This window comes from Triturus cristatus, chromosome 5_1 (genome assembly GCF_964204655.1).
Source record: "Triturus cristatus chromosome 5_1, aTriCri1.1, whole genome shotgun sequence".
Taxonomy (NCBI): Eukaryota; Metazoa; Chordata; class Amphibia; order Caudata; family Salamandridae; genus Triturus; species Triturus cristatus.
Window position 1 is genome coordinate 766415941 of NC_140587.1, and position 27822 is coordinate 766443762.

Sequence of the window (27822 nt, forward strand, 5' to 3'; positions counted from 1 at the left end):
CTTAAGTAGCCTTCTAACCATGGCTCAGACCTGCCAATGTAGAGCCTGTCTGTGCAGTTTACACTGCCATTTCGACCTGGCAAGATAAACCCTCTTGCCAGGGCTACACCTAACCTTTTCATATATACAAGTCACCCCTAAGGTAGGCCCTGGTAACCCAGAGGGCTGGGTGCAATCTGTTTAAAAGGCAGGACATACATGTTTAGGTTTTACAAGCCCTGGTAGTGAAAAACTACCAACTTCGTTTTTCACTACTGCAAAGCCTATCTCTCCCATAGGATAACACTGGGATTATCTTACTACATCTTTTAAGAGCAATTTCCAAATGTGAAGAGATAAACTTTTCAAGTTTGATGTCTCCGGGTTCACAATTTAAAACCACAGCCTACGGTGAAGTCGGATTTTAAATTGTAGTTCTGAAAATGTTACATTTAGAAAGTTGTCATTTTCTAAGGACCTGGGCACAGCCTCCCACACCTGTATAGGCAGACAGTGTCCTGTCTCCGCACAATGGGCTGCATACTCCCCTGTAGGCAGTCTGGAGCCAAGGCAGGAAGGGAAGACCGCTGTGCACTTCAAAGACCTATCTTTGAGTTCCCCCCCACTTCAAAGGCACAACTGGGTATAAGCACTGGACCTCTGGCACCACCACTTCAGTACACACCTGGACCTTTGAAGAATCTGGCAGGAAAAAGGACTGCTGTGCTGCTGAAGGACTGCCACTCAGCTGGACTGCTGCTTTGTTGGACTACATCTTTGGTGTTGTATCTTGCTGCCTGCTGTTCCCCTGCCTGGGTGAGAAGGACTAGACCAGCATCACTTGACCCCAGAGGGACTCCAAGGGCTTGCCTCTTGATTTGAAGTCTCAGGGACATAAAAGACTTCCAACTTACCTGCATCTGCACCTTGACTCTGCCATCTGTGAGTCTGCCCTGCCAAGTGGCACCACCTCAGTCCTGGACCCTTGGAAGTGAGGCCTAAGGTGCTTCTTCAGCCATACCCATGCATCCTCATTGGAACCGGCACATCTTCGCCGTAGCAGGGATCAAAACCGGCACATCCTAGCCTTTGCATAGATCATAACTGGAGCATCTTTGCCGTTGCCTGGAGCGGACCAAGCGCATTGCCTTCGGAACCAGTGCTTTGACCTTGGAATCAATGCATCCTCTTCTACAGCAGCGGAACCAAAGCATCCCTCTTGGAACTGACGCATCAGCGACTTTGCATGGAGAAAACCAACACATCTCCTTCTGCTACGGGCTCGGAACTGAAGCATCACCTCGGATGCAGCCCGCATCTTCCTCGACACAACCAGGATCAAGGTACTTTTGTTCAGCGGGCCTAAGTGGGTCCCTGTATCTGGCCCGCACTCCATCGTGGTGCACTTTTGACTTTGCCCTGGTCCAGCGCAACCAGGTATCCCAAATAGGGCTTATTGCTTCTAAGCTCTATACTACTGTTTAGTCATTAAAATTCATATCTCAAGTACTAATTATTGCATTTTTGTCATTTTGGTCTTGTTTTATTTATTAAATGAAGCTCTATTTTTCTAACCTGGTGTGGATTCTTTTTGTGTGGTGTTTTCACTATTGATCACTATTTTACTGTTTGATTATTGTCATTTTGGTCTTGTTTTGTTTGTAATATGATAACCTATTTTCATAAACCTCTAGACAGTCTTTTTGTGGTGTATTCATTGTGTTACTGTGTGTGTGTTGCACAAAAACTTTACACATTGACTCTTAAGCTAAGCCTGAATGCACTGTGCCAAGCTACCAGAGGGTGAGCACAGGTTAAGGGTGTGTTTGTGACCTAGTCTAACTAGGATTATGGTCCCTGCTTGGACAGAATGCATACCTCCACCAACCAGAAACCCAATTTCTATCACACTGTAGAAATCCTAATGAGAGACGGCAGAGCAGTGAGGAAGTTAGTGCTTAGACAGGCAATCTAAAAATGCAATCAGCTTTGTAGCCAGCAGCAACTTAATGACAGAGGTGATGCCAAGGACTTTTCTTTGCCCTCACCTGTGCTGCCGCGAGCAAGGGGGAGGAGTCCCACTCACCGCCAAGAACCACGCCAGTCTCCCACAGTGCGGGACACCACAGACTTTTCTTTGCTCTCACCTGTGCTGCCGCGAACGAGGGAGAGGAGCCCCACTTGTCGTCATGAACCACGCCAGTCTCCTGGAGCGTGCGAAGCCACGGACTCTGTTTTGCCCTTACCTGTGCTGCTGCGAGTGAGGGGGAGGAGTCCTACTCACCGTCAAGTACCGCACGAGTCTTTCGCAGTGTGGGGGCACGCCAGGGCTAAGGGCAGGCCCGTCCGCACCTGTCAGAGCCTGGAGGAGGCTGGGCTGGGCCCCCCCTCTTGGTTCTACGCCATAACCAAACAGAGGGTCGAGATCCAGTCCCACTTAAGGATTTGTCCAGGATTTGTCCAGGATTTGTCCAGGATTTGTCCGGACCAGACCCCCATCAACTGGAACAAGGTAAGCCTGTGGGGCGTTATCGCTGTGGACCTTGTACAGCGAAGGAAGAAGGGGGTTAAAGAGGTTTGCAGCTCCCCCTTTCTCCAAATCTGGATTGTTAGCATGTTCTGGCTCTTTGATCTTTGCTTGTTGCACCAACTCTTAATTCTTCAGGGGAGGACCCAGATAAATTGTGACACATCGTATCTCAGAGGCCCTTACTGTGTTGTTACATTGCTACGCTGCCCTGCCAGTCCAAAGATACGTCCTTTACCTAGTCAGGCCTTATGGGGAAACGCAAGACTGCTGCAACAATTCACGCGGCCCCAGTAACTTCAACTGCTTTCTGCAGAGAGCAGTGGGGGTCCTTGATAAGGAAATTGAGCTGGTGGCTCTCTCACTCTCCAGCAAATCATCTGTGCCCTCGCTCTATTAGCCCGGCAAGTACCCTGGGAATTGAAGAACTGGCGGAACGTCCTCCACCTCCCTCTGGTCAAGGCATATCTAGCTCCTGTATTTATGCCTGGTCGGTGGTTGCTGGTTATTAAACCAGCAGTGGCAGTCACAAGAATGGATGTCCAGGAGGGGAGATCCACCGTCAAAGGAAGGTTCACAGGTGGAGTCTACAAGGATAAAGAAAAGCCGAGGCAGTAATACGATCTTAATGAGAGAGCTCCGTGGACGAGAGTCCTCCACAGGGGCATTCGAGGAGCTGGGTACTCAGCGAGGGGGCTTAAACACAATCCATTTACCCCCAGAAGCAACACCGTACGTTGTGGTCCTGGGTAACGTACCAGTGTTGAAGCCAGGCTCCACCGAAGACTTTTACCAGTTAAAAAATAACGATTTGTATTGGCTATTAAACAACACATTTAGAAAAAAAGAGGAAATTCAAAAACTGGGTTTAAAGAGACGGGGATAGATGAGTGTAGGTGTCCCACAATGGTTGGACATACACAGAGTTGTTTAAATACCCCTCACACACCAAGAATGACCCATGGTGTCATGCTTCATCATAGGGGTCTTCCCGCCCCGCTGCGGGACGGGGCATGCTACGACCTACGAGTACGTGGGAGCACTGATGATAAAGTGCTATGTGTAGTGCAATGGGAGGGTCTGAGGTAAATGTGAATGTGAGATTAAAAAGGACCTGGCCCCTAGGACAAAAAAAACTTTAATAAGTCAGAGGGGGCAAAACGGGGAGGATGGATGGGGCAGTAAGGAATCTATCACTACTAATGTTTCTTACAGATATATTGTTACCGAAGGTAATAACTTGTGCATCTGAAAGAAACACGTAGTGATAGATTCCTTACCTTAGAATAGATACCCCAGCAATACCAACCCCGGCGGTGGGTCTGCGAACCAAAATCACACCAAAATGTCCTGAAGAACAAAACGGCCAAAGAAGCCGTCTCTTCGGACTTGGCTGTCCAAGCAGTAATGCTTGGTAATCGTGTGCAGCGAGGCCCATGTAGCTGTCTGACAGATGTCATACAAGGGAACTCCACGTCCCCAAGCAGTAGTGGCTGCCATCGCCCTGGTAGAATGGGTGCGCAGCCCCACCGGAGGCTCCTTTTTAGCCAAAGAACAACAAGCCTTTATGCACAGAACGACCCACCGAGAGATGGTCCGCTTGTGCAAGGCCCGACCTTTCTTGGCGCACACGTAGCCAACGAAGAGCAGGTCATCCACCTGGAACTGTTGTGTGCGGTTCAGGTAGAATGAGAGCGCACGTTTTGGGTCCAGACAGTGAAGCCTCTCTTCCTCTTTTGAGGGATGCGGAGTTGGAAAGAAGGTGGGCAAAGTGATGGTCTGCCCGATATGAAAGGCAGTGACAACCTTTGGCAGAAAAGATGGAAGAGTCCTTAGAACCACTTTGTCCGGATGGAAAGAGGAAAAGGAGGTTTAGAAGAAAGAGCCTGGAGCTCACTCACTCTTCTGGCAGAGGTGATGGCCACCAGGAAAGCTGTCTTTAAAGTAAGAAGACGAAGAGGGCAGTTGTGAAGTGGCTCAAAGGGAGCACTCATCAGATATGTTAGAACCAGGTTTAAGTCCCACTGAGGCATTATGAAAGGAACAGGAGGGAAAAGATGAGTAATGCCTTTTAACAATCTATTTACAACAGGGGACTTGAAAAGGGAAGGCTGATCTGAAAGCCGTAAAAAGGCTGAAATGGCCGAGAAGTAGCCCTTGATAGTGCCCAGAGCAGAGCCCTGCTGGGCCAAAGAAAGGAGGAATAGAATGATCTCTGAAAGAGGGACAGAAAGGGGATCCACAGCCGTTGCTGTGCACCATGCTGTGAGAAGTTGGCCTGATATATGCTGTCCACTAGTTATAGTGGGCACCCTGTATCAGTCCAAACAACCCCTTATGGTGAATAGGTTAAAGACAACCTTTATTTAAAGCTATCCTAGTGGTAGCTATGGAGAGCTGCCTTCAGGCTAAGTCTTGAAGGAATGTAAAGCTGCTTGGTTTACCAGTCTATAATCTCTTGAATCATCAAATGAAAGGACAACCAAACCAGGTATATATTTAAAATATATGTATTTAAGATAAAACACACCCCTCTAGTCTCTTTATGAGGCTGGAGTTCGAAATACTTAAGTTACAAGTTAGCAATTAACAGTAATAGCACAAATACACGTTTGGGCCCTAGGGGCGTACCAAACCATATACCAATAAAGTGGTAAAAGAACCACGACTAAACTAGACACTAGGCCTAGAGCCTGTAGAATCGCTGGGACCCCAAGGAACCACCCAAAGTAGTGTCACAGGGGACCCACGGGGGCCCTGTGCAGTGTGTGAACACAGCTGCGGGTTCCCGTTAGCTTCTAGGGGCAAAGTCGCGGATGGAAATTTAAAGATTAGGGACACTTAGAAACGAGTCAGGACCAAACCCTTTTGGACTTAGAAAGTTCTAGGGCTGGCACCCACGGGAACACCGGAGTACCCGTGTTACCTCACCCAGGGAAGCCGGGTGCATAGGTGTCTTTTGGTGTCGGGTCGCGCCGTCGAGTTCAATGGAAGCTGGCGAAGAAGTGCTGCTGCCGTGAAGAGGAGAAGTGTCCGAAGCGATCCAAGCCTGGATCTAGGATGGAAGGAACCTGAAAGCAGAGGGGACAGAGTCTGGGTCACTTACCAGTGACCAAGCGCACGGTTGACCAATGCCCACACATGTCGGGTGCTTCAGGTGAGTTGACGGTGTCTTGACTCTTCAGCCACGAGGTCTAGGAGGCACCGATGATGACCAGGAGCTGGATTCGAGCTGTCCCACGAAGTCTGTCGAGTGCTGCGGTGTCGGCGACCAGATTGGACCCAACAAGCCTTGGCAACGGCAAGTCACTTGGAATCAGAGAAAGGACTGCGGTTCAGACCAGCAAGTTCTGGGGGACTCACCCAGCGAGGGTAAGTCAGGGCACGTCTGGAGCAACCCGGAAAGCCCAATCAGAAGAGGAGTTGCCTTCGTGGGGACCCAATAGCCAACGGGCTAGCGATCGCGAAGGAGCCTTGAGCGGTCGCACTGGAAACTGGCCCATGGGTCACTCGTGGAGTGGAGGCCAGAAATCTTCGGTGCAGGAGGTGCTCAAGGCTGGGGCTACTCGGAGCCCAAAGTACAACTTCGAGGAAGACCAGGAAGATGATGGTGCTACAAAAGTTCACGATGTCCAGGGGTCAAGGTTCCACGTGACCCACGATAGCCATGGGCCTCAGCTTTGCTGTGGACTCAGGGTAGCCTCAGGGAAGTCTGGAAATCCACCTCTGGGGATGCAAAGACTTCGGCGTCCGGCGGGAGCTTCAGCGATGCAGGGGAGTCACTCCTTGACTCCAAGGGAAATTTCTTCAGTCTTCTAAGCAAAGTAGAACGTCGAAGGTCCAGGATATATATTGCAGAGTTTCGTACAGGGTAATCTAAAGTCGCAAGGACTGGGTTCCCATACTTATAAAAAGTTTGGGGGTTGGACATACTCTAGGTACCCACCTATGGGAGGGTTTGGAAAGAGGGGTGGTTACACCCATTTCCTTTGTCCAGTTTTGAGCTAGAGCAGGGGCAGGTAGCCCCTGCAGCCGGTTTGAACTGGACTATGCACAGGGACACCAAGTGTGCCCCCAGTGCAGGACTCCAAAGCACCAGAGAGTGCTCCCGCCCAGCCCCAATACACATCTGACTGTCTGGGAAGGTGGTTACACCTCCCTGGGACAGGAAACCTATTGTCCAGGCCTCCCCTGTCGGAGTTTCGGTCAGCAGCAGGAGGCCAGACCCGTGTCTGTGGCAGAGGCATCCATTTTGAGATGCCAGGGCTGTAGAAAGTCCTACCGGGTTAGACCAGTGTGAACATGTCTCTCCCTCTAGAAGGGTGGAATGCTACCCCCGCCGCCAGAACTGGTGGGGGGGGTAGTATTCTAAAGCGTTTGACACCAAACACAACATGTTTCCGTGCAGCCATCCCAAAGTTAGCATTTACCGCGAGGTTATAATGCACTTAAGAGTATATTGTCAGGCTGCACCACAAACAGCATCAGAGGAGGTACTCCGTACGCTGCAGAGGGGCTCTGCTCATGCAGGGGCACCCTCTCACATAAAAACCAAGCATTCTGCCTTCAGGATTGTTAAGGCCTGCCATAGGAGTGACTTATAGGTTTTACATGTGTGTGCAATGGTAGTGATATAGGTAGCCTATACCACTGTAAGGGGTGCAAGCACCACCTTACCCAGGCTGCAGTAGCAGACCTGTGGTGCCATTTTGGAGTGCTTTCCAGGGCTGGTATAATACATGCTTCAGCCCCTGGTAGGTCTCTGAGGTACCTATGCCCTAGGTACATAGTATACCATATACTAGGGGCTTAGAAGGCACTCCAGAATCCAATTAGATATGTACCTAATGTACATGGAAACCATTTTAGAGAGGAAGCATCTAGGCTGGGGTCCTGATTAGCAGGGCCACAGCCGGACCAAGGTCGAAAAACAGTGAAACACCAGCAAAAAGTGGGGGTACCCATGTGAAGCAGATCCTACTCTCCTACACCCCCCCCCCCCCCCAACGCAGGGACATTAAACTAACCTTAACCAGTTGAGTCTTCATGTTCTAAGTGGAAATACCTAGAGAGTCCATCTGCATTGGCATGGTTACTCCCAGGTCTATGTTCCACTGCAAAGTTCATCCCCTGTAGGGAAATGGACCACCTAAGCAGTTTGAGGTTTTCACCCTTCATCTGTTTTAGCCATAAGAGGGGCTTATGGTCTGTCTGAACAATGAAGTGAGTACCAAACAAGTATGGCCTCAACTTCTTCACAGCCCAAACCACAGCAAAGGCCTCCCTCTCAATGGCTGACCAACGTTTCTCTCTAGGGGTCAGCCTTCTGCTTATGAAAGCTACTGGTTGATCCTGACCTTCATCATTCAACTGTGACAGTACAGCCCCTACCCCCAATTCAGATACATCTGTTCGGACAATGAACTTCTTGGAGTAGTCAGGACTCTGCCGATTGGGAGCAGTGCACATGGCCTTCTTCAGGTCGTCAAATGCCTTTTGACTGCTAGCTGTCCACTGAAACTTGTTGGGCATGTTCTTTGAAGTTAAGTAATTCAGGGGTGTCACTATTGATCCATACCCCTTGACAAATCTCCTATAGTACCCAGCCAGGCCTAAGAAGGCTCTCACCTGAGTCTGGGTAGTTGAAGCAACCCAGTTCATGATGGTCTGGATTTTGCTCTGTAGTGGTTGAACCTGGCCTCCAACTACAAGGTGGCCCAGGTACACAACCTGACTCTGCCCTATCTGGCACTTAGTAGCCTTGATAGTGAGGCCTGCCCTTTGCAGGGCCTCCAAAACATTCCTCAGGTGGACCAGGTGATCCTCCCAGGTGGAGCTAAAGACAGCAATATCATCTAGATATGTTGCACTATAGTCTTCAAGGCCTGTAAGGACTCGACTCACCAACCTTTGGAAAGTGGCAGGTGCATTCTTCAAACCAAAGGGCATTACCACAAACTGATTGTGCCCAGTAGGGGTAGAAAATGCTGTCTTGGGCTTTGCATCATCAGCTAGTCTAATCTGCCAGTAACCAGCTGTCAGGTCAAATGTGCTTAGAAACCTGGCTGAAGCCAAAGTATCTATTAGCTCATCTGCCCTGGGGATGGGATGGGCATCAGCCCTAGTGACTGCACTGAGACTCCTGTAGTCTACACAAAACCTCATTTCTCTCTTGCCATCTATGGTGTGAGGTTTAGGTACCAGGACTACTGGACTAGCCTAAGGGCTAACTGAGGGTTCAATCACTCCCAAATCCAACATCTTTTGGACTTCTGTCCTTATACAGTCCCTGACATGGTCAGATTGCCTGTAGATCTTATTCTTCACAGGTAGACTGTCTCCAGTGTCCACTTCATGAGTGCACAAGGTGGTCTGACTTGGAGTCAGAGAAAACATATGTTTGAACTGGCTGAGAGGTTTTCTGCAGTCAGTTTGCTGCTGGGCAGTGAGGCTGCCTGCCAAGGCTACACCATCAACTGACCCATCATCGGGGTTCTGAGAAAGCAGGTCAGGGAGTGGGTCACTCTCTTCCTCCTTTCCTTCATCAGTAGCCATGAGCATGACCATGTCTGCCCTGTCAACATATGGTTTAAGTATGTTGACATGAAGTACCCTATGGGGACTCCTAGGGGTTCCAAGGTCTACCAAGCAGGTAACCTCCCCTTTCTGTTCAACAATAGTATGGGGGGGCACTCCATTTGTCCTGGAGGGCTGCTGGGGCCACAGGCTCCAACACCCACACTTTCTGTCCTGGCTGGCAAACATTCAGTACAACCTTTTGGTCATGCCAGGCTTTTTGCAGTTCCTGGCTAGCCTCAAGGTTTTTGGTTGCCTTTTTCATGTACTCAGCAATCCTGGAGCGGAGACCAAGTACATAGTCCACTATGTCTTGGTTTGGGGGTTTGAGAGGTAACTCCCATCCTTCCTTCACCAAACACAATGGACCCCTGACAGGGTGACCAATAAAAGTTCAAAAGGGCTGTAGCCAACCCCCTTTTGAGGCACCTCTCTGTATGCAAATAAAAGGTAGGGCAAGAGTATGTCCCATCTTCACCTAAGCTTTTCTGGGAGTCCTTTAATCATGCCCTTTAAGGTTTTGTTGAACCGTTCAACTAAACCATTACATTGTGGGTGATAGGTTGTGGCAAATATGTAGTTCACTCCACACTCCTTCCAGCAGTCAAGTAACTAACATGAAGTTTGCACCCCTGTCAGATACTGCCTCCTTAGGAAAGCCTACTCTAGAGAACACACTCAAGAGAGCTCTTGCCACCACAGGTGCTGTAGTGGTCCTTAGGGGAATTGCCTCTGGGTACCTGGTGGCATGATCCACCACCACCAGTATAAATCTGTGCCCAGATGCTGTTTGAGGATCCTTGGGACCGACAATGTCAATCCCAACCATCTCAAAGGGAACCCCCACCACAGGTAGTGGTATCAGGGGGGCCTTTGTTGTTCCACCTGCCTTGCCACTGGCTTGGCAGGTCACACAGGAGCAACAAAACTCCTTAGTGTCTTCAGACATGTGGGGCCAGTGAAAGTGAGGGACAATTCTGTCCCAAGTCTTGTTCTGGCCCAGGTGTCCTGCTAGGGGAATATCATGGGCTAGTGTCAATAAGAAGCACCTAAACTCCAGAGTTATAACCAACCTCCTGGAAGCACCAGGCTTGGGGTCTCTACTCCCTGAGTAAAGGAGTCCATCATCCTAATAAACTTTATGGGTGCCACTAGCATTCCCAGCAGTCTCATCATCAGCTTGATTTTTGAGGGGTTCAAAAGAAGGCCCCACCCACTCTGCCTACCCCTCAGGCCCACTAGGCCCTGAGAGATCATCCAGCCTGAGTATCTTTAAGAGATGCTGGGTGGTTGGGCTTTTACCTGTCTTCAGCTTCCTAATGGAACATAAGGCCCTAAACTCTGCAAAGGAGAGATCCTCATATTTATAGGGGAGAAGTTCACTGGTTTCTGGCAGGGACCCACTGGTTCCTGGCTGATTAGACATTACTAATGTGGTGTGGTGTATTGCACTGCCTACACTAGTGTGGCCTACTAAATTCTCTTGAGTTGTAGAAAGGGTGTGCTATCCCTTAACACACAACTCTAAGTTCGGTAGAACTTACTGTATACTAAACTTGATATGATGTGTACCTAAGGTACCTTTAGTGGTTTTCAGTTGATCAATTCAATTGAGATTATCTGGTAAAACAATAGCAAGCTGGAATCCCACACGCTGCACCCAATGTGAGAAGTTGGCCTGATATATGTTGTCCACTAGTTATAGTGGGCACCCTGTATCAGTCCAAACAACCCCTTATGGTGAATAGGTTAAAGACAACCTTTATTGAAAGCTATCCTAGTAGTAGCTATGGAGAGCAGCCTTCAGGCTAAGACATGAAGGAATGTAAAGCTGCTTGTTTTACCAGTCTATAATCTCTTGAATTATCAAATGAAAGGACAACCACACCAGGTATATATTTAAAATATATGTATTTAAGATAAAACACGCCCCTATAGTCTCTTTATGAGGCTGGAGTTCGAAGTACTTAAGTTACAAGTTAGCAATCAACAGTAATAGCACAAATACACGTTTGGGCCCTAGGGGCGTACCAAACCATGTACCAATAAAGTGGTATAAGAACCACAACTGAACTAGACACTAGGCCTAGAGCCTGTAGAATCGCTGGGACCCCAAGGAACCACCCATGGTGGTGACACAGGGGACCCACGGGGGCCGTGTGCAGTGTGTGAACACAGCTGCGGGTTCCCGTTAGCTTCTAGGGGCAATGTCGCGGTTGGAAATGTAAGTCCTTTTGGACTTAGGAAGTTCTAGGGCTAGCACCCACGGGAGCACCGGAGTACTCGTGTTACCTCACCCAGGGAAGCCGGGTGCATAGGTGTCTTTTGGTGTCGGGTCGCGTCGTCGATTTCAATGGAAGCTGACGAAGAAGTGCTGCTGCCGTGAAGAGGAGAAGTGTCCGAAGCGATCCAAGCCTGGATCTAGGATGGAAGGAACCTGAAAGCAGAGGGGACAGAGTCTGGGTCACTTATAAGTGACCAAGGGCACGATTGACCAATGCCCATAGATGTCGGGTGCTTCAGGTGAGTTGACGGGTGTCTTGACCCTTCAGCCACGAGGTCCAGGAGGTGCCGATGACGACCAGGAGCTGGATTCGAGCTGTCCCACGAAGTCTGTCGAGTGCTGCGGTGTCGGCGACCAGATTGGACCCAACAAGCCTTGGCAATGGCAAGTCACTTGGATTCAGAGAAAGGACTGCGGTTCAGACCAGCAAGGTCTGGGGGACTCACCCAGTGAGGGCAAGTCGGGGCACGTCTGGAGCAACCAGGAAAGCCCAATCAGAAGAGGAGTTGCCTTCGGGGGGACCCACTAGCCAACATGCTAGCGATCGTGAAGGAGCCTCGAGCAGTCGCACTGGAAACTGGCCCACGGGTCACTCGTGGATTGGAGGCCAGAAATCTTCGGTGCAGGAGGTGCTCAAGGCTGGGGATACTCGGAGCCCAAAGCACAACTTCGAGGAAGACCAGGAAGATGATGGTGCTGCAAAAGTTCACGGTGTCTAGGGGTCACGGTTCCACATCACCCACGATAGCCACGGGCCTCAGCTTTGCTGTGGACTCGGGGTAGCCTCGGGGATGTTTGGAAATCCACCTCTGGGGATGCAAAGACTTCGGCGTCCGGCGGGAGCTTCAGCGATGCAGACCGGTCAGTTACTTCTTTGGTGCCTGCCAAGCAGGGGAGTCACTCCTTGACTCCAAGGGAGATTTCTTCATTCTTCTAAGCAAAGTAGAACATCGAAGGTCCAGGATATATATTGCAGAGTTTCGTCCAGGGTAATCTAAAGTCGCAAGGACTGGGTTCCCATACTTATACAACGTTTGGGGGTTGGACATACTCTAGGGACCCACCTATGGGAGGGTTTGGAAAGAGGGGTGGTTAGGTAGCCCCTGCAACCGGTTTGAACTGGACTATGCACAGGGACACCAAGTGTGCCCCCAGTGCAGGACTTCAAAGCACCAGAGAGTGCCCCCGCCCAGCCCCAATACACATCTGCCTGTCTGGGGAGGTGGTTACACCTCCCTGGGACAGGAAACCTATTGTCCAGGCCTCCCCTGCCAGAGTTTCGGTCAGCAGCAGGAGGCCAGACCCGAGTCTGTGGCAGAGGCATCCATTTTGTGATGCCAGGGCTGTAGAAAGTCCTACCGGGTTAGACCAGTGTGAACACGTCTCTCCCTCTAGAAGGGTGGAATGCTACCCCCGCCGCCAGAACTGGCGGGGGGGGGGGTAGTATTCTAAAGCGTTTGACACCAAACACAACATGTTTCCGTGCAGCCATCCCAAAGTTAGCATTTACCGCGAGATTATAATGCACTTAAGAGGATATGGTCAGGGTGCACCACAAACAGCATCAGAGGTACTCTAAACGCTTCAGAGGGGCTCTGCTCATGTAGGGGCACCCTCTCACATAAAAACCAAGCACTCTGCCTTCAGGATTGTTAAGGCCTGCCATAGGTTTTATATGTGTGTGCAATGGTAGTGATATAGGTAGCCTATACCACTGTAAGGGGTGCAAGCACCACCTTACCCAGGCTGCAGTAGCAGACCTGTGGTGCCATTTTGGAGTGCTTCTCAGGGGTGGCATAATACATGCTTCAGCCCCTGGTAGGCCTCTGAGGTACCTATGCCCTAGGTACATAGTATACCATATACTAAGGGCTTATAAGGCACTCCAGAATCCAATTAGATATGTACCTAATGTACATGGAAACCATTTTAGAGAGGAAGCAGCTAGGCTGGGGTCCTGATTAGCAGGGCCACAGCCAGACTAAGGTCGAAAAACAGTGAAACACCAGCAAAACGTGGGGGTACCCATGTGAAGCAGATCCTACTTTCCTACACATGCCACAAACTTATTCCACCTGCAGGCGTAAACCGTCTTAGTGGAGGGACACCTGAATGCCAAGATTACATCACAAACTTCAGGAGGTAAGTCAAAAGACGTCAACTGCCACCGCTCAATTTCCACACAAGGAGATGGAGGCTGGACAGGTTCGGGCGGAGGACCATCCCCTGTTGCTGCGATAGAAGATACTCCCGAAGAGGCAGGAGGATCGGGGATCGATAGCCATGCTGAGTAGCTCGGGATACCATACTCTTCGAGCCCAGTCCGGAGCCACAAGAATGACTTGGGCCTGGACGCGCTTGATCTTCTTCAGCACTCTGGGTAGAAGTGGTATAGGAGGAAAGGCGTATAGTAGACCGCAACTCCACTTGCGATGAAAAGCGTCGCCTAGCAAGCACCGCCTTGGAAATTCCAATGCGCAGAACTGATGACATTGCGCGTTCTTTTCGGTGGCGAATAGATCTAACCAAGGCTCTCCCCACTGCTGAAAGAGACCTTGCGCCACGTCCAAGTTCAGACGCCATTCGTGATCCATCATGCACCGGCGGCTGAGTTCGTCAGCCCTGGCGTTCAGAGAACCTGCCAGGTGTTGAACAACCAGGGAAATGCCCTGATGTTCCAGCCATGTCCAGAAAAGCAGAGCCTCTTGACATAGGGTCCACGACCCCACCCCACCCTGTTTGTTGCAGTACCACATGGCGGTGGTGTAGTCTGTGAACACCTGCACCACACTTCCCTGGACAGAGAGAATGAATGCCTTCAGTGCCAGTCGGATCGCCCGAAGCTTCAAAAGGTTGATATGGAGCACGGACTCTGCCGGAGACCAGAGTCCTCTGATCTCCGCCTCTCCCAAGTGGCCTCCCCATCCAAGGAGGGACGCATCAGTCACAACTGTGTGTTCCGGTTGGGGAAGGGAGAGGGATCTGCCATTGACCCAATCGCGATTCGTGAGTCACCACTGCAATTGTCGTGCAGTCTCCTCCGAGATCTGGATATGATCAGACAGGTTGCCCTGATTTATTTATTATTTATTTTATTTAGGAGTTTTATATAGCGCTAGCCAGACCCGGAGGTATCGGAGTCCTTTACAGCCTTAACATTCGTATGATACATTAATACAGTAGTATGTACAGTGCCTCAGACCCATTGCATAGTCTCGTCATAAAGATCACAGTAACATTCGTGAGATAAATAATCATAATAGTCTGTAGATTGTTTCAAGTCGGTTCACGTGTTGTCGCCGCAAAATTACGGTGACTTATGATGGGATTGGATCCAGTAAGGGGGGTTGGAGGAGGCAGTCCAGAGGAGAGTGAGGTAGAGGTCATAATGTCAAAGACTCTGTGTGCTGTTGCAGGAGGGCTCCTGCGATTAGGCTGTACCTATCCATTCGGGAAAGATCGCTTGAGGAGGTCTTTGAGTTCCCATTTGAAATTTGAGTAGGAGGGGTTAGTCCTGATATGGACTGGTGTGGAGTTCCAGATTTTGGGGCATTACCTGCAAAGGAACGGGATGCGTTTTTTAGTTTGTGGGTTTGCAGAGGGATGCTGTGCCCACTGGAACTTCAGGTCCCACTGCAGAGCCCGCATATGCCATCTGGCATGATCCACTAACAGGATGCAGGAGGCCCTCAGGCCCAGTAGCCGAAGGGTCATCCTGACCGAATCCCGGGATAGAGGCTGAAAGATTGGAATCATAGCCTGAATATCCCGGACTCGCAGCTCGGGAGGATAAACCGGAAACAGCGCCGAGTCCAGAACCGCTCCGATGAAGAGGAGCTTCTGAGAGGGAATCAGGTGCGACTTTGGCACGCTGATGGAGAACCCCAGCAAATGCAGGAGGTCGGCGGTAGTCATGAGGTGGGAGACGAGCCCGCCTACAACAACCAGTCGTCGAGATAGGGGAAGACTGGTACCCCTGATCTGCGCAGATGAGCTGCGACCACCGCCATCACTTTCGTGAACACCCGAGGGGCGCTGGTAAGGCCAAAAGGGAGCACGAAGAACTGAAAGTGCTCGTGGCCTACCGTGACCCGCAGGTAACGCCAGTGGGCCGACAGGACGGGGATATGAAAGTAAGCGTCCTGCAAGTCCAACGATACCATCCAATCTTGCGGGTCCAGGTCAGACAAGACCTGAGCATCTTGAACTTCTCCTTCCAGAGGAAGCGATTGAGGTTCTGAAGGTCTAAGATAGGACGCAGACCCTTGTCCTTCTTGGGGACCAGAAAGTAGTGGGAATAACAACCATGACCTACTTCTGGCCCAGGAATGCGCTGGATGGGCCCCTTGGCCAAGAGGGCTGTGACTTCCTGCTGAAGAAGCGCAAGATGGTCCCCTGGCATGCGATGGTACTGAGGTGGCTTGGCTGGAGGGGAAGTCTCGAAGGGGAGGGAGTAGCCCCTTGAGACAATTTGCAGCACCCACTTGTCTGATGTGATGTTACACCAGTGGGGGAGATGATGGCCAATTCTGCCACCCACTGGCGTTTGATGGGCTTGAAAGGTCGGACTAGGAAGGCTTTGCAGTGGATGCTGTGGGGGTGGAGGTGGGCTGACCCGCCCGCTGGCCCCCAGACCCGCCTCAACGGTTCCCAAGTCCAGGGCCACGCTGAGGAAGTTGCTGTGCAGGCCTGTGGCTCTGGAACCAACGTCCATTGCCACGAAAGGAGCGAAAAGCGGACGGCGGAGGAGGGCGAGTGGCCGACAGGCCCAAGGACTTGGCTGTAGCCCGTGAGTCTTTAAAGCCCTCCAATGCACTATCCGCTTTATTGCCAAAAAGGCGAATGCCATCAAAGGGCATGTCCATCAAGGTGTTCTGGACATCCCGAGAAGCCAGTTGTCCTCAACCAGGCATGGCGCCGAAGCGCCACCGTCATGGGAATCGCCCTCCCCAGCGAGTCGGCGGTATCAAGCCCACAGCGAATAGTGAACTTAGCTGCGTCTCTCCTAGCTGCTATAGCTTGGGAGAGTACTGTCCGTGCCTCCTCCGGACAGTTGGGCAGCACCTGCGCAACCGTATTCCACACAGAGTGGGAATAAAGGCCCAAGAAGCATGCGGTGTTCACCGACCGCAGCCCTAAGCTGGCAGATGAAAACAGCTACTTGCCAAGCTGCTCCAGCTTCTTGGACTCCCTATCTGGAGGTGCAGAAGGGAACGCGCTGTGGGAAGCAGAGGCTTGGACAACCAAGCTCTCGGGAGTAGGGTGTTGGGAGAGAAAGAGGGGGTCGCCCAGAGCCGTGCGATGGCGTCGGGCCACGTTCCTGTCCACAGGAGCCCCTGTGTTGGGCCTGGACCAAGTGCCCAAAAGAACATCAGAAAGTGCGACATTAAAAGGCAGCAAGGGTTCCGAAGAGGTTGCCGCCGGCTGAAGCACTTCTGTCAGGAGGTTAGTCCTGATGGCCACTGTAGGGAGTTCGAGGTGGAGGGCCTCGGCTGCTCTATGCAACACCACTGCATAACTGGCTCTCTCCTCCGTAGCCACGGTAGGAGGAGACAGCATGCCAAGGTCAGGTGAGGTATCAAGACAACTGGCATCCCCCAAATCCTCTGCACAGTCCGGATCATAATCACACTGTTGTGTGAGAGGGTCCTCAGACCCCTCCAAGTCCTCCCCTTCCTCCGTAGTCTGTGAAACAGGCTGAAAATAAGGAGGACGGACATATGGGTAAAAAGGCCCCATCGGCGTCGGAATCAGTGTCGAGGTCCCGCGCCGTGTCCGGTTCAGGGCTGAAACTGGGGTCGGCGGTGGCACCAGATGACGTCGGACGTGGTGCCGGAGGAGGGGTCGACACCGGTGGAGGTGTTATGAGGTCAACTGGTGTCACCAGGGATACGAGCCCAGATCCAGGGGGGTCCTGCGGCACCGGGGCCTGAGTCGATGGCAGCGCCGGGGCCAGAGCCGCCGGCGATGGAAAGGCAGGACCCCCAGTCGGGCCCGCGGGGCCTGTAGGCGCACTGGCAGGGCCAGACGGCCCAAAGAGTCGAGCCATGGCAGCAAGAAACTCTTGCACCTGAACAGGCGTCGCCGACAGACCCGGAAATGGCGGGTAGGCCCGCGGCAACGTCGCAGGCTCTGCCGAAGCCGTGGGGGTGGCACCATCCGCACCCTCAGCCGCGTCACACGACAGGAAGTCAAGGAGCGACGGCGCTCCCTCTACTTCTGTTTGGAATGCTTCGACTTACCTGACCCCAAGTGCGAAGACTTAGATCCAGAGGAATGATGGTGACGGCTCCGCGACCGGTCCCTCGACCTTCCACGGGACTGGGTCAGCGTGCGAGGGAGGCGTCTAAGTAGCTGCCGCAACGTCATCTCGGCGACCACGACGCCAACAACGGACGCGGAGCCACATGATGCCACCTTCCGACGTGCAGGGGTACTGCTGACGCCTGGGGGTAATTCTAAGGTAAGGAATCTATCTGTCAGGAAGGCCAAACGGAAACTCTCCACGGAGGCAGAATGAAGATAAGTTCCCAATGCCCTCCTCCCAGAGCTCACTGCGTTAATTCAGCTGCTCCAGGCAGGGGGAAAGGGGAGTTGGACAGAGAAAGAGACACTCGAGCTGGCCTGGCTCCCTCCTCAATCTTCAGCGGGATTTCTGGGAGACCTAATGCACAGAAGGAGACAGAATGCCATTCAGTACCTTTTCTAACCTACTTAACAGATCTTGTCCACTCGCTCTCTCTCTCTCTCTCTATCTGAGCTTTTCTCCTACCAGATCTTTTGCTTGAGTATTGCCTCTCTTTATATTGTTCGATGTTGTTCTGGTTACGGCTTTCTATAACCTGTATATGCACAGAAATACCCTGGGTTACTCTCCACTTACTTCCTTCAAGATTCCACCATAACATTACTCTTCTACTCTTCCTTACCAGTCTAAGTTCTTAGCAGATATGACAATTCGTAACCGCAGTTCTGAGAACCTGTAGTTCTTTCTTCTACTACAAGTCTTTGCTGCTTGGAAGGACGGTTGCAGTGAAGTCTCAAGTCTCCCTTGCTCTCAAGGTAACGCGCAAAAAGGGACAGGGAAGGATTGACAGGAGGAAGGGAAAGTTCAAGGAAAAGCGCAAAGGGCGGTAAGGGGAGACAGAGCTTGAGACGAAGCAAAGTTCTGCTGAATGGAGAATGAACTGGACACCAGTCTCTCTGAATCTGCTACTTGAGATAACTGAGTGAACACACTCACCGTAACTGCTGCCGGTCTCCAGGCGGACTCCTTACTCAACGGTAAGCCTACCGGAGGACGAGAGACCCTGGATATTCTGAAGTTACTCTGGAACTCTGATATCACTTCTCCTTACTTCCGCGACTCTGGTTCAATTCTCCAACTGACTAAGGTTATTTCTCTCTCAGACTTTAAGTCTACAATTCTCTCTGAGATGCGTCTCCATCCGCTGTCAACAGTCCTGCGGAGACAAATTAATTTCCTAGTGCCAAGAGTTCTTTTGTGAGGAGCGTGAACTAAAGCTCCCTCACACGACTATGGTTAAATTGAAGTGCGCAGCAAGACGCGCTTCGTGAGGAGACGAAATCTCGTGATCCCGCGAGACTTCAAACGCAATGGGCTAGTCAGGAAAACTCGGCGGCCATCTTTGAACGAAGTCTAAAGCTCTAAATACTTGTCCATAAATTGCAGAGGGAGGGCTTAACCCAAACTCGATGCAGTCCTAACGAACTGCGTGGCGTGATTGTAGCATTCAGCCCCATCCTGACACTATCACTACGTGTTTCTTTCAGATGCGGCTGTTAGGTCCGGCTCCCCGGTCTCATGGACCACCTCCACCATAGTCCCCGTTTTTTAAAAAGGGGAACAGAGAGTACACATTGCTATAGGCCCATCTCTCTGTTGCACTCTGTGGTCAAAGTGGTCGGACGAATCTTGCTAGATAGGTTATCCAACTGGGCTATAGAGAACAACATCTTGTCAGATGGCCAGTATGGGTTATGCTCCAGCCGCTCAACAATTGAGCAATGCCTGAACCTTTTCCTGATGACGAACAAGTATACAGTTGCTCACCCGGCACCATCTTTCTGGCCTTCATGGACCTTTCTTCCTCATTTAACTGTGTGAATAGATGCAGGTTGTGGCAGACCCTGCTTTCCCTGGGGGTGGACAGGGATATAGTCCTTTTTTACAAGACCTCCACCAAGACACAAGGGCGGCCGTGCAATTTTCGGGTGACATGAAGGTCTCACGGTTGTTTCCTATCAGCAGAGGGGTACGACAGGGTTGCATCTTGGCTCCCTTTTAATTTAATGCATATATTAACGACCTGGAGAGGACTCTTCTGGGGTCCAAGGTGCACTTTCTACAGGTAGGACGGCGTGGCCTTCCAGTTTTGCTGTATGCAGATGACGCAGTATTGATGGCTAGGACTGAACAGGGGTTACAAACGCTCCTAAACTCTTTCGTCCATTTCATGGGGGAGCAGGACCTTAAGTTAGGGCCCACCACCCTCCCAAGGTTGAATGTCTTTTCATACCTGGAAGTTTTGATTGATGATAAAAATGAAATCGGGGCCTCAACTTACGTAAGAAAAATTATCTAACCAGAAAGTCCGCAGCCATACAAAATTTTGTTTCTCGACTGGGAAAAAGACCAGTGGGAGCCTTACTAAAGCTTTACAGCGCTAAGTGTCTTTCTAAGGCACTATATGGCGATGAAATTTGGGGGTACACTAACACTGATGACCCTCAAATTGCAGAAAATAGGTTCCTGAGACGGCTTTTATCCATTCCTCAGGATACCCCCTCTTTAACTGTACATGAGGAGCTTGGTATGACATATATACTGACCTGCTAGCATATCGCCCTGTATCTCTTTGGTTAAAAATCTGGGCCGGGAAGGGCACAACATTAAATAAAATTATTTTAAAAGACTGCTTGGCTCTCGATTATACCTCACGTGTGCCGTGTCTCAAATATATTGAAGAGAGCTTAACGAGCATGGGGAGAGGTGATCTCTTTACCAACCACGATCGGACAACCAAGAGAGACTTGAAGCTTATAACGGTGGCCTTTTATGTGCAGCGGGCCATGGCAAGGGAAGAAAAGGAGCTCATAAAGCCCAGTGTACGTTGCTTTGTCATGATAAAAACCACCCAGGTGGCAGATCCGTACCTAATGGGATTCATAAACTCACACGATACATTTCTGCTGACGAGTTTTCGGTTTGACCTTTTCCACCTCCTCCTTGCCCACCATAGGGGTCATAGTAAGGACCAAAGTTTGCCGTCTTGTGGCTGCGATGGTCAATCTCCACAGGACATGATTCATTTTATGATGTTTTGCAGTTTTTATGACACCCCTAGAAGGTCCTTCTTAATTCCGATTTTTTACAAATGCTGACGGTAGCACAGTCTTTTATGTACTCAACTTTTTAATATCTGCCTTTAGGCTCAGGTCTAGTTGTGATTAACCAGCTTGCTCCCTTTATCCCTTCCATGGTATTGTGTATTTTATATGGTCTTGGTCTTTTGTATGTCACAACCTCAGATCTGTGTTTTACTGTATTGATCTTGATTGAATTGTTTTATTGGTATAGCATGAGTGACATTGGAGCCATTGAATCTTTGCATTTCCACTGTTACAAGTTATTTTTAAATGCCTGCTGATCCCTGTGAGGGTTGTTTTATTATCAGATGTTATTATTATATTTTAACATGTGTTTTCATGGTTTTAATATCTGAAACCAAATAAAGATTATTTGAATTGAAATGCTTAGCGAGGAGTGGTGGCACTTTTCAATAAAGGGCACAAGCTGCTTGGCAAAAACTTGGACACACTGTCAAGGAATATATCTTTTCAGCCCCAGGACATAGACAACTGAAGTGTTGCACATGATGTATCGAGAATCAAGGAAGACAATACCAGGCTGCGGAGAACAATTGCTTACATGGAACGTAGGTGGGAGGCAACTATATTCATTAAAGGATACAAACATGAGCCTGTAGGAGGAAGTTCTGAAACTAGTATTCCATTCTGTAATCAGAAACTGAACCTCTACACAGCATAATTTTCACCAACACAGAGGCCTTCTTTGGACACACTTCTTAGGTCCATGATCATTAGGTTCCTCAAAGTGTATATGTGATCTTCTATGGTTTATTGCTGTCCTTCCGTGTGAAATTATCCGAGGCCTGTGATTTTGATTTGGATCAGGCGTGTATTATTCACAGAAGTATACTTCTCAATGAAGAGCATTAGAAAAGTTGGTAAGATTTTTCAGGTGTAGTTTTACGGCGCAATCAGCCTATAAGAAGCTAGGTCATCAATAGTTCCCATTTCTAGCAAATAGTAACTCATCCCCTACCAGTTCTCTGGAATCGTCCTCTTGTTGAACAACCTGATTAGTGTAGAGAATAATTAAGCCAACTCCATAAGGCCTCAAAGCTGGAGAAACATTGGCTCAATGCATCAGTTTTACTATAACTAGTGGGAGAGATTTAAATGGCAGGACAGTTGCGGTTCAATTCTCTGTCGTGCTTTTTCATGAAAGAACATCCTAGAACTTGGGAAAGCAATAACATACATATAATCCTAGCTATGTTCTCCTTCTTTAATTAACATTCAATACCAAACTATGATGCCACATATGCTGAAAATGCAAGTAAAACGAACAGAGAAATGTTTTGATTTTCTCCTTTAAAATGTCAAAGAACATTTTCCAACGGCTACACAAGTAAAATGAATACATCACTCCCACACTTGGCATGAGGTATGAGGTGAGAATCTCCCAGTATTTTTTTTTAAATCCCTCAATCATGAGGGTAACGAAAAATATATAAATACCAGACGTTTGTCTTGTGCAGCAACATTTGGATATCAGTGGACTGGCTGCCAAGAGCTGGGGGTTTCACCTCTGCCCATCACTGTGAGGTTCTCGGACAAGCATTGCAAAAATATACTGTAGAGCCATATGGGAAGAAAAAGCCCAAGCTATTCTCCTTTGTGGTACCAGAAGACATCATGGAAAATTGAATTTTTAATTCGAATTTGCACCTACGGAGTTCTCAAACTAATGGGCAAATCATGTGCAGACTGAAACTAGAGCTAAGACCACCAAACATTTGCTGCCAGTATTGCAAGACAAGACGGCGGTGAATTAGGATCTCAAAATTCAGTGCCACCTGACTCTGGAATGTAATAAGGACTATTTATAAGACAGCTGGAATGCATAGATATGGTCAAGAAATGGCTATCTACAAAGGTTTTTTGTCAGATTTCACAGATACAACAATTTTTCTTTGCTTTAGATTATTTTAGCCGGTCAAACACACGGTATGGTTCTTATACTGCACACCAATGTACAATATTACATAAAATAGCGGTTTACTACACATTGATAGTGGCTCACTCTTTTTATGTGGTTAATTATTGGAAGCAGTTTGACCACCCGAAATACATTCTGTTTATAAACTTTCCCCATGTTACCTTGAAAAAATTAAACACAATATACTTATACTATTTAGTTGAGAGATAAGCACATTTTTAAGAAATAAGCTGGAGACATATAGGGATATAATATATAAAAGAAATTAACAGAACAGTGGAAAATCAATGCTGCGCAGATGGTGACGGATTGCAACACCAATTAATGAGTTGCTCCAAATGCGGAGCTGGTGTCAGCATGAAGAAAAAACTTACATTGGAAATATGAAAAATAGCTTAATGAACTACTAGCATGCAAGTAGTTAAGTTGTAATAAGCAAGTGAGAAAGGTAATTCTTCTTCCCATATGCATAACAATTCTTTCACAGTTCAAGTTACTGAAATGGCATTCTGGGGTGCACAAACGTTGGTTTTACAATGTTACATGCACAGGTAAGGCACAGCTGACAACGATGCCCTGTCCTCAGTACATTCAAGGCTTGCTGCAGACTATGACCTGATGGTTCTATAGGCAGTACCCACATGGTTTTGCCAGAGGCGGGTAACGTGTGAATGGACAATCCACATGCTTAGTGACCCAAGTACAGTGAAGAATTATTGCCATGCAGGGGTGTGTAGGCAGGTAAATGAGGGAACGTCCCTCAAGAAACACAGTCTAACAGCAATGTTCAGCACTGTTTTTGTAATTTATTACAGGACATTTTTGAAAGGTAAAATACAACAACCACAGCTAAATATTTCAAAGTGATTGGAGGGCGTCAGTATGGTGGGAGTAGTTAAAAAGGAAAGCCCAAAATTATTGTAATGTATGTTAAGTTGTAGGGGAGAAAGGGGTTGGGAGAGATATTTTCTAAGCAAATCAGACGAACATTAATAGTAAGCACTGTTTTTTCCATAGTAAATATGCATTGGTCGGGGCAAGAGGACATTAAGGAGATTTTAAAAGAAAATTCCAAGTTTATAAACTGTATTGATTTTTTCTCACAATAAATCCAGTGTTTGAATCTGAAAACATTGAGGCAAAATACCAACATCAAGCTTTTTTTTTTTTAATTATATTTCTCTCTAATACCTACCCCTGAATTAACATAGTGATGTTCCACCAATATGTTTCTTGCACAGTTGTTAATATGTTTGAAGCGATCTGGTCCCAGGAGAATACCACCATACCAACGAGAGACCACCACCATAACATTGCGTGCATCTAAAATCTGTATCATGGAAAAAAAACATTTCTCATTTGTATTTCAGAATACTGATTCTTTAACATATTTGACTAAAAGTTTAACTATGGATGCACAGCAGCAATTAGTCACATTTCTAAGATATACAATCGATTGAAGTGCATCATATTTCACAAAACGGGGTAACATCAAAATAAAATCATGCAAGTTTTGGAAAACCACATTCTGAGTAGTGACAAAGATAAAAGGAAAAAAAATGTTTGCAAATGGGCTGATCTTTAACTAATGTATTTATTTATTTTATTTAGGAGTTTTATATAGTACTAGCCAGACTCGGAGGTATCGGAGCGCTTTCCAGCCTTAACATTCGTATGATACATTAATACAGTAGTACGTACAGTGCCTCAGACCCATTACATAGTCTCGTCATAAAGATCCCAGTGACATTCGTGAGATAAATAATCATAATAGTCTGTACATTGACTCAAGTCGGTTCACAGTGGCTTATGACGGAATTGGATCCGGTAGGGGGGGTTGGAGGAGGTAGTCCTGAGGAGAGTGAGGTAGAGGTCATAATGTCAAAGTCTCTGTGTGCTGTTGCGGGAGGGCACCTGCGATTAGGCTGTACCTATCTATTCGGGAGGGATTGCTTGAGGAGGAGGTCTTTGAGTTGCCTTTTGAAATTTGAGTAGGAAGGGTTAGTCCTGATATGGACTGGTATGGAGTTCCAGATTTTGAGCGTATTTCCTGCAAAGGAACGGGATGCGGTTTTTGTTTGTGGGCTTTCAGAGGGATAAGGAGTAAGGTGTTGGTACTCCTTAGGCTTCTTGTCTAACCAGCCTTCAGGAGTTTGGAGGCCAGGTATGCAGGTATTCCTGTGTGCAGCGCTTTGTGGGTGAGGCAGGCAGTTCTGAAGTGGGCACGCATTTCGATTGGGAGCCATTTGAGTTCTCTGAGTGCTGGTGAGATGTGTTCATATTTTTTTAACTCTGGTGACCATTCTGGCTGCTGCGTTCAAAGTTGTTCTGAGCGGAGCCAGGTGCGATTTTGCTGATCCTGTGAGGGTTGCATTCCCATAGTCCAGTCTGGACCGCACCAGGGATTGAGTGGCTTGTTTGAGGTTGTTCGGGGGGTTGAAGGGTTTTATTTTGTTGACTAGTTTAAGGTTGATGAAGGCGCTCCTTGCGTTATTCTTGATATGTTTGCTCATGTCTAATTTAGGGTCCAGAGTAATTCCCAGCGATTTTGCATCATCAGCTACGGTGGGGTTGTAGTTGAGAGCATCAATAGCTTTGAGCCATTCTACGGTTTGGGGGTTCTTCTCCTTGTTGGAGATGAGGAGGGCTTCGGTCTCGTCTTGGTTTAGGTTTAGGTGGTTGCGTGATAACCGGTGTTGGACTACTTTTAGAGTTTTGTTCAGTCTCTGAATGTCTTCCATGGATGAGGTTTCCCGATAGATCTGGGTATCGTCTGCATATAGCTGGAAGGGATTTTTTTTTTTAGTATGGTGGTGAGAGGTTCCATATAGATGTTGAAGAGTTGCGGCGAGAGTACGGATCCTTGGGGGACACCCCTGCCAATGGAGAGTAGGTCCGACATGAAGTTTTTGATTTTTATTCTTTGGGTGCGGTTCTGTAGGAAAGAGGTGCACCACTGTAAGACCACCTCATCCGCTCCAACCCTTTCTTGCAATGCCTTGATGAGTAGTTTGTAGTCGACCGTGTCGAAGGCTACCGATAGGTCCAGGAGAATAAGTATGCATCATTGGCCCGTATTAAGAGATTTGTGCATATCATCAATTACATTTAGGCTCGCTGTCTCTGTGCTGCAGCCTTTTCTGAAACCCGATTGGTAGGAGTCTAGAAGGCAGGTGTTGTCCAGGTGTTGAGTAAGTTGGAGAAGAACACATCTTTCCAGGATTTTCACTAGGAGAGGGAGGTTGGAGACGGGTCTGTAGTTGTTCAGATCGTTAGTGTCAGAGCCCGGTTTTTTCAGTAGAGGTGTGACTTGGCTGGTTTTGAGACAATCAGGCATGACTGCAGTAGCCAGAGAGCTATTTATGATCCTGGTCTAGTGTGGGGCTTGAGAGAGATTGAGTTTTTTGGCCAGTTGCGCAGGAATGGGATCCAGAACGTGTGTTGAGGGTTTGGCGCTGGAGATCATTTTGATGACCTCTGCTTCGGAGATAGGGTTGAAAGAATTCCATAGGTTAGGGGGGAGCTTGGGTGTGATATCTTCTATCCCCGGGGTGGTTTACTGCCGGGGGGACTGATGTGTGCGTTCAAGGAGAGTTCTATCTTGGTGACTTTGTCATTGAATAAATCGGCAAAGTTATCACAGAGGTCTTTGGAGGCCGTAGTAGGGGTCGAGGGGTCTTGGAAGTTTGTTGCCTGATGAGATTAAAGAGTTCTTTGGGCCTGTTTTTTACATTGCTAAGGGCATTAGAAAAGAAGGAAGTTTAGGCTTTGAGAAAAAGTTACACCACCAGATGCAAATTTGCCCAAACTAGACATTGGCTTGACTTAATATATGTCTAGAACACACCACTGGATATGATCTTTTAAATTTCTAGCTGATCGTAAAACTCCTCAGCAATTCACTTTGCAATGGAGTGGTAAATAGGAGGCCCAAACACACCAATCAATCCCAAAGTCAGGTCAAGAACACCTGGTCAAAAACAGAATAATCTCTGGGCCCCCCTACTTTGCTGAAGTCCTTGAATCTAAGTTCATTTTACCGTTATCATCCTACCTGGTTTTGAATGAACTCCATAGAAACTATAAGTTGAAAGTCAAACAATTACATAGTAACTGAACTACCATGGTAAATACTTAGGAAGAGCAGCGAACACCTGACCAGGACTATGCCTGCCCACAGGTCCTACTCAATCTTTCCATGATGTATGACAACCTGGACCATGGTTTTTGTGTCTATGACTTGTTGGCCTACAAGGTAGTGTCCCAGTGATGATTCTAACTTTTCCTGCACTAATCCTCTAAAACTTGCTTCATTCTTGACATCGTGAACCAGTGTGGTAGCAGAGCTGCTGGTGGATTTGAGGGCTACTCTATTCAGTACTCAAATGGCCCCTTAACTGCACCTACCGTATATCTATCAACTCAGCTAACATATAGAAGCATGTCGATAATACACAAAGTGCAGGACTATAACAGAAGACTTCAGTGAAAACTGTGTGGAAATCAAATATGAACGCACTTTTAGGCCCAGCTTATTATTTGCCCCTCTCAATCAGACTGCTGCCACTCATAGGCAGCCATCATAATCCATTTGTAACAGGGCCAGACTGGGAACCGAAACCGGCCCTGCCAAACTGCTCGGCCGCCCCCCTTCCCCGGGAGGTAGGGGGGAGCAGCCGAGCTGTTTGCTAGGGCCGGTTTGTAGCAGATTTTGTTACATGGGGCATATATTGCATACCCCGGTAACGAAAACAGCCCCATAGGGACTGAAAACTGGCCCCCACCCTGGAGGCCCACTGGGAAAACGCCCGGTGCCCGCTACGGCTAGTCCGGCCCTGATTTGTAAGGACTACGACTTGGGAGAACTATTTTACTCCAACTTCACATTTGAACCACACCAATGGTTCATCTACTACTGGTGGGTTTGAAGGGTCACAGTTTGACTTCTCCTCTCACTACAAAGGTCAGTTTGGGTCCACATGGTGATATTCACCAAGTTGAATTTTGGTTAGGAGAGTTCCATCTATAATATTTCAACAGAGCATTTTTCACTGCAGTGGCTCTTTAGCAAAGAATGAGTGGGCTTCAAAGCACTGTTCCTGACTCTGATAGCTCTCCGAGACTAAA

General features: G+C 48.5%; 1 protein-coding gene across 1 annotated transcript in view; it reads right to left on the reverse strand.

Moving 5' to 3' along the window:
- Nucleotides 1–27822, reverse strand: part of IMPACT (impact RWD domain protein) — a 155732-nt gene that overhangs the window by 16106 nt on the left and 111804 nt on the right. The window contains exon 10 of the mRNA XM_085605746.1: nt 23891–24025. Coding sequence (XP_085461872.1) covers nt 23891–24025 — 135 coding nt within the window. The remainder of the gene's footprint in view (nt 1–23890; nt 24026–27822) is intronic.